The sequence below is a fragment of the Lytechinus variegatus genome, chromosome 1 (genome assembly GCF_018143015.1).
Source record: "Lytechinus variegatus isolate NC3 chromosome 1, Lvar_3.0, whole genome shotgun sequence".
Classification (NCBI taxonomy): domain Eukaryota; kingdom Metazoa; phylum Echinodermata; class Echinoidea; order Temnopleuroida; family Toxopneustidae; genus Lytechinus; species Lytechinus variegatus.
The window spans coordinates 23899426-23914206 of NC_054740.1; the positions used below are offsets into that span (position 1 = coordinate 23899426).

Sequence of the window (14781 nt, forward strand, 5' to 3'; positions counted from 1 at the left end):
TGAAAGGAGACTTGTTGCTGTGTGATGAAAGGGCGACATGTTGTATGGAAGGAGACTTGTTGCTGTGTGATGAAAGGGCGACATGTTGTATGGAAGGAGACTTGTTGCTGTGTGATGAAAGGGCGACATGTTGCTCTCTATGATGAAAGGGCGACATGTTGTATGAAAGAAGATTTGTTGATGTATGATGAAAAGGCGACGTGTTGAATCGCAAATCTGTCAAAGAGAATCCACTTCAAATAGCTAGACCCTTTAAATTGCCACTCAAATAGTTACACCCATTTTTTTACCATTCATTATAACCAAATAATCAACATATCGTATAGTCGACCATACACTACCAAAACATCATGTAAATTACTAATTTCCTTTCTCTTTAAAGGATTTCATACAATGTCCATTTGTAGGCCTGCAAGCTTTGCTGTGGCATTACGTCAAAGTCAATTTGCAAGTGATGGTCTTCCGCAGAGCTTGGTTCCCTTTCATTATTATTTTCAGAGTGTACATGGGTGCAGCTGAAGCTCTCTCAAAACTATGTGAAGATACATGTATGTCGACATGGTTGCAGTCAAAACTGAGTGAAGATATGTCGACATGGTTGCAGCCGAAGCTTTTCGTCAAACTGCGTGAAGATAAGTCGACATTGTTGCAGCCGAAGCTTTTCGTCAAACTGCGTGAAGTCGACATTGTTGCAGCCGAAGCTTCTCGCCAAAATGTGTGAAGAAGCATTCTCTTTTCAGACCTGTACGACGTAAACAAGAAACTGGTGATAAAGATTTTGGTCAAATGATTCTTTAATTAATTTTACTTAATTACTTAATTACATTATAATTTTAATTGCATAACTCATGCACTATAGATCTAAAATATAAAATCAACTTTGCGGAATGCTGTCAGATAATGATTATCGTCCTGCTTTGTAGTTTTTATTTCTATTTTTGTGACTTAGATCGGGGAAAAATCTAATCAAACGGTAATGCTCGTTTGATTATGATCACTATAAACTTTAGCCTACTTTGTCCAAAACCCTACGATTCACGTTAATGTACTTAAGTCTCCATCACTGCATTACGTGCATTGGCTTGTTTTGTATAAAATGTCAGACCTAAATTTCGAAATTTGAACTACATCAATATGAGTAACGAATAAGATAAGTCTAATATCAGTGATTGATATCTACGAAGAATTTGTCAAAGAGTGCTCATTTGATTACACTTACCGTAATAACGCAAACGAACGAGACGATTGACGCATCCATGTTGAGCATGATGATTAAAAACGAAAAAAACGAATGATCATACGAAAGACCCAACGAACGGATGAACGAATGGACGGACGAATTGTACTAACGATTTTCGTTTGCTTTTGTTCGTTTTTGGTAATGTTTTTTTGTTTGGTTTTTGCTCACCGAAATTCTAACAATTGGGAGACAAAACGCCCAACGATTCTACATCAAGCGCCACCCTCGACTTTCTGGAACAATCGAACTTTCCCAGTCACATAAAAAGTTATTAACATTCAGGTGACAATGCAGCAAATGGATATAATATAATAAATATCAAACGATCCGGTTTCATACAAGCTTAAACTGTGAGACGCCTATTTGAGAAGTGCGTGAGTTGATAGCCTTGATAGCCCGACAGTAAACTTGGCGTCACAAGCCAGCTCGATAGAATTCTTCGTTTCATCGAGATCATGAAATAGTACTGGTATTGTTCTACAGGTTAATTACTCGTGTGGAATTTTGTTCATGTTTTTGCAGTATGATCAGGTCGACAAGACAGAAGTCATGATTGATTTTAGTATACTTCAAGGCCGATATTCTTAAAACCTTAATTAAGTCTAGTAATGTTCTATATTTGCAGTTGTTTACTGCTGTTTATGTAAATAGGTGAGAGGTAGACTTGCCTTCTTGGAAGTGCTCGATTTTCATTGAGTTAGGCCCATTCCATACCTGAAAAATATACAAAAAAATCGTTTTAATGAAAAGCTTGGCTACGAAAATTTATCTATAAATTTGAATAATGAAATAAAATATGGACTAGATCTGCAATATAAAGCAAAACTTCATGTTAATGAAATATATTTGATTCTAATAACGGTTCCTATAAATTAAATCGAATTACAAAAACAAATACTAGATCTAGAATGCGAAACAAACACATTGATGGAATAGTTTCTAATAATGGTTCTTGTAAATATGAATTCATAATTTAAGAAGTAGATCTAGAATACGGAACAGAATTCGTCGTATCTCTGATTTGACAAGGATAATTATTATCACTATCATAATCACCATAAACATTTTTTTGAATTTCTATAAATTTCTATTTCAGCTTGGCCTAATAACAGAAATTTAGACGTATATATGATTCTACCAGGTAACCCCCCCCCCCTGCGTGTGACACTGTTCTATCAGATATCCATGACCCTTGGTTAATTAACAAGGGAAATTATGACTAGATCTATTATCATTACGTGAGGGGAGTGCTGTTATAACATACGAAACTTTTAATCTTGAATGAAAAGATAATACAGACAGATATCATCGATTAATGTAAATATGTAAAAGAAAATGAAACAAAAAGATTGCTAATACGATAAAACTTACCGCAATAATTCAAACGAACGAGACGATCGATGCAGTGTGATGACAATTTAAAACCCAAGAACGAAAGAAACACTCAACGAATGAACGAGAGCACAGACGAAAACTTTGCAAAAAAAAATATAGGAATTTACAATATAAACGGATTTTTCGGAACGCAAAACGTCGAAAGGGTGGACAGGAGCAACCACATACTGTATGGGGGTATTCCCCCTCCCCCTTTTCGCAACTTACAGTCGATCTAGTTTCCCTGTCATGTTAAAAATAAACGACTTTTTAGCAGGTGACAAAAAAGAAAACGCAGCCATCTTCTTGGCATGAAATGTTATACATGTATCTTAGCGAGCTCGATAGAATTCATAGCTTCATCTAGATCATGAAGTGATATTGTTCTCAACACGTATACTCTTTTGGAACTTCGTTCATGTATCTGTTTGCGCGATCACCAGGCTGACAAAAGCCATGAATGATTTGGTTGTTGAATCTAGACCCATATTCATGCAAAAACTAACGAGTCTAGTAGTCATGGTAATCACCTCTAGTAGGCCTAGTCAACGATTGTACTTAGGTGTGAACTAGACTTGCTTCCTATAGATATCTTGGGCATTCCATATCTGAAACATAAACACAAAAATTCCATGTTAATGCTTGGTTGTCATTACCGTTTCTAAGAATTTGAATATATGAATTATGCCCTTTTATCTACAATATAAAACAAAAATCCGTGTTAATGAAAAATCTTGGTTCTAATAACAGTTTCTAAATGCACTAGATCTAGAATTTCAAACAAAATTTCATGCTAATGAAATAGCTTGGTTATGACAATGGCTCCTAGTTTTCTGTTAACTGTAATAAATAAAGTATGCTTAAATATCTAGAACATAAAACAAAATTCAATGTTAATAAAAAGAAATGACTTGTTGATGACAGTTTTTTATGAATTTGAGTATAATGAGCTAAATTTAGAATGTAAAAAAGAGAAAGACATGTACTTTATGGAATAGCTTGGTTCTGATTGTTTTAATATGAATTCATAAATTAAGCACTAAATCGAGAATGTGAAATAAAATGTCTTTGTCACTTTTATAATCGTAGTCACCATAAACTTGTTTGTTAATTCTACTTCTGTTTCTTATAGCTCTTAACAGATTGAAAATTAAATTTGTGCATTAATTATGGACTAGATCTAGATATCAAGCAAAGTTCTACGTGGATGTTATATCTCGGTTCTGATGATATTTTATAACTTTTAAACAATTAAATAAGATATGCACTAGATCTACAAAAAATATCCGTCTTAATAAATAACTTGCATGGTTCTTATATGGGTTTCTATCAAACACGTATAGCTAGAATATAAATGAAAATTCCATATTATAATGAAATAACATGGTTACAACAGTTTCTTTAAATCTGAATACACAAGTCTTGCACTAGGTTTGAAACACAAAACAAATGATATGTAGCTTGGGTCTCAATGTCTGATTAATCAATAGATCTAGAATATTAAGTAAATATCATTGTCTTTTTTTCTTTCTACAATAATCATCACTATCATAATCATCATTACCATTGAACTTTTTTTTATTTCTGCTCCTGTTTCTTCTAGGTCTTAACAGGAAGAATTTCGACTTTGTTTCTGCCAGGTAGTCATAATTACATATTACTTTTTCTTTTTAGATAAACATGACGGCCTATAGTGTCTCAAATTACAATTTAAGTACCAATCATATCAACAATGTCTAGATCTGTTATTATATTACTTGCATGGGACTGTTGTTATAATTTCAAAAAGCCAAACAGCAATTTAGACAATTACAATCTGAGCACCTATATCTGCATTTATGAAGTGGAATTATAAGCTATAGTCGTTAAGTCATCCCTGCTATATTTTGAATGTGAACATTGACTGTTGTCAATCTCGAAAGCTTTATGCCTATTCTCCATGGCCCTCTTCTTTGGACTGAGCAATGAACCGCACAATGACCATTCGATTAGAAATATATAGCAATGAAATGAACGAATAAAATCGACATACCGAAATGAAATATACAAAACTACAGACAAAATCAATGTAACAGACCTCACCTTGTACACCTACGAAACGGATATCATAATCGATATAGCAAAATGAAATATAAAAAAACAAAAATGATAAAGTAAATGTAATAAATCTCACCTTGTAAAGTAGACGTACGAAACGAATAATTCCAAACGAAAAGAACGTGATTTCTACGACTTTCAGACGCGGAATCGATTAACGATCGAATAATCGAATATCGTTTTTACACGAATTTCGTTTTTACACGAATTTCACCAGCCAAAATCTTGGCGTGGTAAATTATTTCCATTCAGGGGCAGTGCCATTGTATTATCATAAGGGGCAAGAGAACGGAATGGTGACGTCATCCTTTCTCTCGATTGGATGATAAGGGTCTTATACAATTTGATGACCTCAAATTATCTCTGAATTCTTTTCCATCTTTTTAATTTTTTCTCTTCTTTTTTTTTATTACATAAAAATCATACTGAATGAAACCCTTTCCCCTCTATTTGGCACCGCCCCTGTTTATATAAACACACAAAATCGTAAGGTACAATTCAACGAGAATTGTCGGGATAAAAGCCTTACCACCTTTTTGTCTTAAAAGAAAAAGTTGTAAAGCTTTCGGAATACATTCAAAAGAAATTATGAAAATTAATTTGATTACCCGTAGGTGACAACACAGCAATCTTCTTGATATCAAACGATAAACTTTATGGGAAAAGGCAAAAGAATACGTTTCGGTCAGGCGCTTATTCTACGCCTACGGGGGGGGGGGGGCTAAACTAACTTACGCTACAAGTCCTGACACTAAAACATACACCTAACCAATTTCCATAAAGTTCAAAGTTTCATTAAGATCATTAAGTGATATTGCCGTATTGTTCTACGGGTAAAAGGACTTACTCATAACAACGTTTGTTTAATCTCATCATGTTCCTCCATGATCTGATCTTTCTCTGATGGTATTGTCATGCATCCATGACTGCAGCATCACAAATTCTAGCATCAAAAGTTATTTTCATCCAATATCAAGAGAGAAAATCTTCCTCAAGTTGGCCCTTATTGACAAATCTGTAAAAAAAATGAAATATTGTATAATTAAAACAAAAAGAACGAAATAGTGAGGGACATTGACTGGATTTTGCATGTCATTCACTGTTTTGTGAAAAATAAGCGAAACTTTAAAATAAAATAATATAACTTTTTTTTACACCCGATGTTGATGAAATTTTCAGCGGTATGCAAGTTTGATATTTCTATATTTATTCAAATAAAAAAAACCTGGGGTAGACTTGAACTTTAAGAGATTCATGATATCTGGCTGCGTGACGTGATATGACAGTCGGCACGTGCCACACGCGCTATTGATTGACAGTCAAAATAACGGATCGAGAAATTTACTTTTATGCGTGAAATGTGCAATATCATCTGATAGAATTCAAAATGATGTCCATTCTGAGATATATCTCTTGTTCGTTTCTTAGAGTAACTGACAGCTTATTACATTTAATAATTTCTGCCCACGATGTTGAACGAGGCGAGAGATGGAAAAAGAGATGGAACGAGAGAGGATGAGAGAGGTGTGTAATCCAGGATTAACTGCAGAATGAATTCTTTCATTGAAAAGTACCTGAAGATGATTTTCTTCCTATTTTACTGTAATATAGTAATACTATAACAAAGTATAAGCACATCATGCATTCAAGTTAGGATTTAGCACATTCGTATATACTCTCGTTCTCTACTTTTAAGACCTTAAATAATTTGAAACCCCGAACGCTTTCGCTTTCAGATTTTTGCTGAAACTTCTATTCGGTAAGCTTTCTTACATTGTTACAAGCCAATGCATGTGAAAATGATTCATTCAACAAAGTTTATTTTCGAGATTTAAGATACTTTTTGAAAAATGTCAAAAGACTCGATTGAGACCATAATTTTCAAAAACTCCGAAAAGGAAATAAAGGTGGTATCAACAGAAAGAAATGTAATTTTCTGTGATAATGGTAATTACTTACTTAATATTCTTCCAGCGTTCTCGGTCTGCGGCAGTCTCGCCTCCAGCTGTTTCAATTAAGGCCGGCCTCCCCTTCCCCTTTTTACGGTACTGTTTGATGGCTTCTGTCCGATGCAGCCGATCTTACTCCGCACATGATTGGTTACAGGTTCTTGCGCCGCCCCGTCCCAATGAAACAAATCTATGGAATTCTGTATAAAAAATACAAAAAATATCATTCAAATAAGGGTCTTTGTCACGCCATCCTAAAAATTGGGCTATTTGCAACATTTTTTTTTAGGGGGCAGTACTAATCTTGCGTTTAATATTGAGAAGATTGATTAAATGCCATTATTTTTTGTCGTAATTATGGGGCCGCGGATCGAATTTGAAGGGGGTGTTGACCATACAAAATATCACAAAATGATGGTAATTTTTACGGTTTTGTACTCTACATGGTTTTGGGGAAAAAATGGGGGGGGGGGGTTAAAGCCACCAGCCCCCGGTTCCAAAACTATCGAATAATGAGTGAGATTAAACCCTCTCTGGTAATTGCCTTGTGGTTAAAATTGGATTATGAGTCTTCCTTCAATTTAAAAACGCTGTTTAAAGACATTTCTTCCATAATAGCCGACAGTAATTGATTAAAAATTTAGAGTGACGGGCTCAAACAGCATTGCTTAGCGTTTCTTACAGTAATGAATCATATAAATGTACTTCAAATTCAACCATCGAAATATAAGCTGCATTATCTTTAATTCCGATTCATTGCAAAGGTACGTTATTCAAAGTAATTTAAATTCAACTTTGAAGAAATAAACGTATATATCTTTCTTTGTAATTCAATGAAAAGGTCGATTAATCACCGTATTTTACATTTCAACCTTGAAAAAATACCGGTAAGCTTCACCATCTATCTTTGTAGTTCAATGCAAATGCAAAATGCATCTGACCATAGACTTCTATTATATGCCTTGCACAAAAACATGCGTCTCTACTTTGTATGAACAGTTAAAAGTAACGGAAAAGATATCAAAATTTCACTTTATGCTTAGCAACACTATGAAAATACATGATTCTATTAATGAACTAACCTCTATTCTTGCCTTTCTGATGACAATAAATATATAAAGCTGTAGGATGCTACTGATAAACGTGGAATTGTAGCCCCAAATCCGATTTATTATTTGCTGTGATCTGCAAATGAACTGTGAAAACGCGGATGAATACGTATTCGCAATCGGGCTAATGTTAAGCTGGCGGTGCCAACACGAAATGTGCACATCTGGCGTAGCAACAATAGATGCCGAAGATTTTATCGCCAAAGAACCTTCCAATCTGTCACTGGTCACCAGTGGCAGATTAAGGATTTTGTAAAAGAGGGGGGGGGGGGTACAAAATTGTGAGCCATCCTCTAGCATGTCTAAAAGAATTATCACACAAAAACGTCATAATCTTATGCTTATTTTTAAGGGCAGACCGCCCTCCCCATAGAACCACCAATGATTGCCAGGTGACACGATATTTTGTCAGCGCGACAATTGATCCGGACGTTAAAAATGAAAGAATTTATCGGTAATGCATGGCGCAGTTACATTTCTCCTAGAGCAGCCGTACGGCATGTCGAAGACAGTGGTTTTTAACCATTTTTTGGACCAACTACATGTAGGTGGTTTGAATAAAAATAAATGGGCTGTTTTCGACTCGCCGTACGACTGCCGTATAGGGGAAATATGCCTGTAGCATTATATAACCAGAAACCGTGGTAAACTTGCTCATATAGACAATTAGAAACATAAGAGGATAAAAATTCAGGGGGGGGGGGGTGGAAACAACCCCCGGACACTGGTGTTTCATCAGTATCATTATATCTTATTTTATCTCAGTATCTTTATCTCAAATTTGAAAAAAAAACAATCAGTATGTTCTATAATATTCCATTCTATTCATTCAGTTGACTTTGATGAAGCTTAAAAACATGTAATTTTGAAAGCTTTTCATTACCCCCTTCTTTCCTTTTTTTATTAATCACTTCTTGATGAAATTTACTGTGAAGACCTCCTGTCCCAAACCCACGTGACGTCGTCAATGCATTATTTCCCTTTTTTCATTGGATAAACATGAATAAATAATTCGGAAGATTTTCAATAAAAACCTCTTTTCCTCATTTAGTTTGTTAAATCACGAAAAAGAAATACATGGGCGATATCATCCCAGCCCCGCCCACAGGGTGTCATCAATGCACTATTTTGTGAGTGGGTAAACTTGAAGGGTAAAACGGTCATTTGGTTACCTTCCTCTTAAGAATGGCTTGACGGCGAAATATTTTAACCACCTGCATTTTTGTACTGGTCATTACCAGGGAGACTGTGCTGTATGCGTGTTTCATGAAACACAGCCATTTTCATTTCATTTCCCTAACCGAATGGGATGCAAGGGTTCTGGTAGCTTGTAACAGTGATCCGCGTTAATCACTGATTGTTTAGTTGCTGCCAGCAGATACTTTCTGACAGGTGTTCAGCATTCTTATCATGCTTATGGCAAGACAAAAGTTGTAAGTTTAGGCTTGCGCGAACGAAATAACAAACTGGCATTTCTTGTTACGCAGTCTCAATTGCTAGTGCAGTGAATAAGAATGAATGGGCAATCTGTGCGGGAAAAAATACCATCTTTCTTTTCGAAGGAACTCTTTTCGGAAATGTATGAATTGGAAAATGAATGCCAGGATATAAATTATAAAACATCCCTATACAAGTTTAATCAGTCATCTCAAGATTGTATTTCAGTAACAAGTGGCAGATTAAGAGGGCATTTTCTTCTTGTTAATCCCACGCCTTTACCAAAACAATTTTTCGATTCTGTCCAGTATCTTGTGGAAAGTGCCACCTTTCCATGTTGTTACCATTAATTTCTTAATATTCATTTTATTGATTACTTCATTCATAGTGTATTGATCTCTTTGTATGCCAAATATATTTATTGACTGTGTTAGTTGATTCATTCATTATGTTCTTTTTTGTTTGTCAGAAATCTATGCAAATATTGTTTTTATTTTTAAGGAGAGAATTTGCATGTTCAAAAAGACACACACAAAATACCACATAAGTACTTAAATACTGCTGACCAGTATAGTGACCCGTAAAGTAGTCTTAAGAAACTAGTGGTTGTTTGTGCTTGCTTTTAGTGGGTTATCACGGTTACACTTCGTAATTCCGATGGTACTTTATTCGGAAGGTTCGTAATTCCGAAACACGTAAATTGCCTATACCTCGATGTTCGTTAATCCGAAAACTTAAAAGGGTTCGTTAATCCGAACACTTGTGGCGTTATTCCGAAGGTTCGAAAATCCGAAAACGAAATGAGGTTCGTTAGTCCGAAAACGAAATAAAGTTCGCTAGTTATTACGTTTTCGTACTAACGAACCTTCGGAATTACGAACCTTATTTCGTTTTCGGACTTACGAACCTTCGGAAATACGAACCTTCGGAATAACGAACCTTCGAAATATTCGAACCTTCGGAATAACGAATCTTCGGAAGTACGAATGTATGCGGGTTATCACAGTGTTCTCCAACGTTTAATCGCTTGCCTCCAAATTAACATGCATGAAACTTATAATTTCATAGGTTATGCAATATTTGAAGGGGAAAAACAAGCATTAAAAATGATGCATGGACATTTGCAATGGGGTTGGGGCAATCAACTGATGAGTTATAAAGAGAGTGAATTCAGACAGGCCCGTCGGAAGAAATTAGAAAGTTTTTTTTTTTTATTTATCGATAGCGTGCGTATTTCACTAATAATTCGCGCGAGCTGAAATTTTCTATATATTAACTTAAAAGACTTAAAAAAAAGACTATTTGCATAAATTATCTCTCTCAATGAATATTGAGAGTGTGAAGCGTGAGCTGAAATGTGGAAACGGGACATTTCAACACATTTTGTCACTCCTGAGCATTTTGCACATCTCCAGAACATTTCTCACCAAACAGATAATGAGCGCGAAGCACGAGGTGTATGAAATTTATGATATATCAATCTGAAAAAAAGAATATCTCAAGCTCATGATATAGCAAAATGAATAATACAAGCGCGAAGCGGGAGCTAAATGACTATTTGCATAAAATTTTATGAACAGAAATAGTATAAGAAGCAGTAGTAGTATCAGCAGTTGCAATCGTCTCCTACTATTGTATTTTATTTTATATTCATACATTTTATTGACAGAGCAAAAACAACATGCTGAATAACGCAAATGGTGAAGAGAGTGCGATACCGTCTTCGCCTTGGTCCTCATTGCCCACGTCTCCGGCATCATCCTCCACCATCGCTCGTCTTCCGAAGAACTTCATCGGGAGGACGATCGGTCTGGGAGGGCCTCGAGCCAGTCGGAGATCATTGTCTTTCGATAGCCCGGTTAATAGGAGGAGGTCGTTGACCAGATCGATGACCATGATGTCATTGACCCCTATCTATGAGGAGGCCAGGATGTCTGCAAGAAAACATCTGGTGAATAGGTAATCATTTTGGACTGGTAGTGGTGGTGGTTGTGATGATGATGGCGATGAGGGCGACGACGGCGATGATGATGATGGTGGTGTTAGTGGTTGTGATGAGTAGGACCTATGGTGTTGGTAATGATGTTGACAATAATATATTGGTTGTATAGTATTTATGATTTTGGTGATGATGAGAAAAAAATGAAAAAGCGTAAAGAAAAAATACAATTAAGAAGGAGAAATATAATCGATAAAATTAAAGACATTCGTTTATTAAAAAGAAGTCTCATTTATTAAAAACAACTTCTACTTTGAGGTCCCATGTCCTTTGTTCTTACGATAATATTTCTTATCGAAAATGAAAATTACATGAAAATCATAATTATTCAATATTTTCTGTGTACACTATGTGCATGAATGTGATATGTTTCCCTTGTGACAAAATACGTTATAGCAACAACACACATTGAATCTGTTTTTAATCCAAATTTCTATCTTGGCGGAAAAAACATGAAGAAAAGAAATTTGATTTCATATAATAAATGCGAAAGAATAAGTGGGGATATGACATCATCCGATGACTATTTAACTGAAATAATTCAAAACTTTAATCATAACTGTGTTCTTCCTTGCCCAATTTCAATTGAAATTTTCAGTGTTTTGTTTGTCCGATTTATATATCGTATTGTTTTCAGTCCGATTTAGATCTTTTACCAACATGACCAAAGTATTAATTAAATATTCCTATAGATGTGAGAAAAATTGAATTTAAGCTTGAATTATAGAGCACTTGACATGAATATATATATATATATATATTACCTTTTTGTGGCCGAAATTTTGGTTCACCTACTTATTTACTGAATTATTTATCATTATTAGCATTATTATTATTCATTTTGTTCATTATTATTATTGTTATTATTATTACTATTTCGGAGTCCTCAACACTACTACCCCCCCCCCTAGAATCGCACCAAGTGAGGGTAGCATAACTCCTTGCACATGTCCGTGTTTACTGGGGCACGACGATTCTTAGTGATAGAAACAAAAGCAGATCGATGAAAAGAACGAAAGACAATTAAAAGACCGGAACGCCAGGACAAAAAGTGCAACATCTTGGCTTAGTGGAGCATTAAAGTGATACAATAGTACGTAAATACATAGAAATGTAATAACACACACACACATAAAGACAAAAAATACATATTATTTACATATATTTTTATGATAAATGGTGAGACGATGGTCGCATCGGGATTGGCGGATTGAAATAAGGACACTATACAGCTCGGGGATGACTTGGAAAACATGTAGTGACGGAGATCCTAATTGCGAGTCATTGGACTTTTATCAACAATCCTAACACCAGGTTTGTATCGATCTGTCCCCAAGAGAGTGATCTTCAAGGCTCTTTAGTTGTCTAGCGGCGAGGACTGTACCCAGTGTTGTTCATACGGTCGAACCATGGATGTAAACCTCCACGGTTGCACCGAAAACTTTTGATCAGCGAAACCGAATAATACAGCGTTCTATGTGAGCATTTTACAAAATAGGGGAAATATGAGGTGTTTTATCCGACAGTTACTATAGTAACATTGCTTTTCAACTTGTTGGACAGAACTGAAATGATGAAATGCTCCCCTGACCGACCTCACAGTACATCACACCAACGAACCAAATTTTGAGGTGGTTTCGTTGATGCAACTGTAGCAGATGGTTTATTTTCACGTGGTCCAATGCCAATTCGTCCAGTTGCCAACTCGTCAACTATTGGTCTACCATCAGTACGTCCAATATCCACATGGTCTAATTGCCAATTTTTCCACTCACCATTTAATAAACAGTTGGTCCAGTATCTATTTAGTCCATAATCCATCATGTCAAATTCAATCATAAAATTATAGATAGGCCTGGGTCAAATTTCTTGATCATTCGCTCAGTTTTTTTTTCATATGTTGCCACATACATCATACCTTACCCCCGAAATTTTTATATTTCTTTTGAATTCTTTATTTAGTTATTTGTTTATCTTTTTTTGAGGGGGGGGGCTCATTACCTCTATACTGATCGAGTCAGTGCATTGGTTTTGAAATGGGGCGGTGGATTGGTGATGGTACGGGATTCTACTTGTTCTTGTTGGTGGGGGGGGGGGTGTCTTGCCAACCAAACAGAAGAATAAGTATAATTAATAAATACAAATATAGCATGATCTAAATGGAAAGTAGGTTTAAAAATGGGGAAAGTAGCTACAGGTGTACGGAACAGTACTGTATAGCCATATACATGCATAATTACAATTAATTCACTGAATTGAGTGGACGCCGCATTCACTTCTTGACAACGATAATAGCAATCGATGTATCATTTCAGAGTCTCGACCACAGCTGTCTGAACACAACTAGTTAGAACCCCCATCAAAGACTCATCCTATAATTCTATTGTATTCAATAGGAACATCCTATTGTCCCCAAATTCTATACATCTACTTATACAAACAATGCAACGTAGCTTCGCACCGGCGGCGGCATTGCAGTGCGTTTAAGTGTGTACGTTCGTGCATACAGCGGTCAAGACGCCACAAAAGAGTACTCGAACAAATTCTTCAAGGGGTTCTGTTTGTGCAACATCGCGTCTCAAATCCTCTTGAGTTTTATAAGCATCTTATTACCCAAGTCGGCTGATTAAAGAGACCACTCTTGAAAGGGATTGGAATTATAGGAAAGATCTTCTGGAATAATTGGCGGCGGAGGAGGGTCAAAGTTGGGCCAGCATGGAGCGAGCTGATCTTGGTTCCCCCAAGCGAAAGTTTTAGACCAAAGCACAGGTTAGTTCAGCCTGAAATTATGGGCTCTGTGGTTAGTTACATCTCTTAAAACAAATGCTCATGAAAGAAACGTCATGCGACTCTTTACAGGCCTTAGTCACGTGTGTACATCCAAAATGATTTTTTTTTAAAATAAATCATCGCTATTAATTTTTTTTGCAGCAATAAAACAAAAATTACATGAAAGAATAGTCGGTGAAAGTTTACAATACGATGCATGTCCTTCCTAAAAATCACCAAAAACACCCTCGCGCATATATTGTATTTACCCTTTTTTAACCATACATGTTTTGTCCAACTGCAAGAAATAATTATAAAATAAAAAGAATAATGATGATGACGATGATAATGAAATTGAAATAATGATGATGATGGTAATAGTAATAATAATAGAATTAGAAGCTTTTCATCTTATAACATTCAATTCAATTTACATTCATTTTCCATTAAAAACTCGAGTAAAACAATTAAATCGGAAGGACCGCCCCCCCAAAAAGAGAAAAGGTTGCGAAATGGTGCTCTAGCTGTACAAGTGTATGCAGATAATTAATTATATTCTAACCTATTATCAGTAAACTAACTGAACGAAAGAGGGGTGGGATGTGTGTATGCCGATTTGCTTTCAAGGACAGCTTATCGGCAGTAGATGAAGAACAAGTTTTTGTTTATTCAGATTCCCTTTTTTTATTCCCAGAATAGAGACAGATTATAATCAACTACATTTTTATCAGTTTGGAATACTCTTTCCCTTATATAAATTGAATGATTTTCAATTACATATATATATGCAGTTACCAAATCGTCTTC

General features: G+C 35.6%; 1 protein-coding gene across 2 annotated transcripts in view; it reads left to right on the forward strand.

Moving 5' to 3' along the window:
* Window positions 1-14781, forward strand: part of LOC121409641 — a 54471-nt gene that overhangs the window by 10266 nt on the left and 29424 nt on the right. The window contains exon 2 of one of the 2 annotated variants that reach the window (XM_041601554.1): window positions 10876-11165. In XM_041601554.1, the coding sequence (XP_041457488.1) occupies window positions 10888-11165 (278 nt within the window). In that variant the 5' untranslated portion in view covers window positions 10876-10887. Of the gene's footprint in view, window positions 1-10875; window positions 11166-13698; window positions 13975-14781 lie in introns of those variants that run through there. The other variant, XM_041601560.1, reaches the window with a different exon arrangement.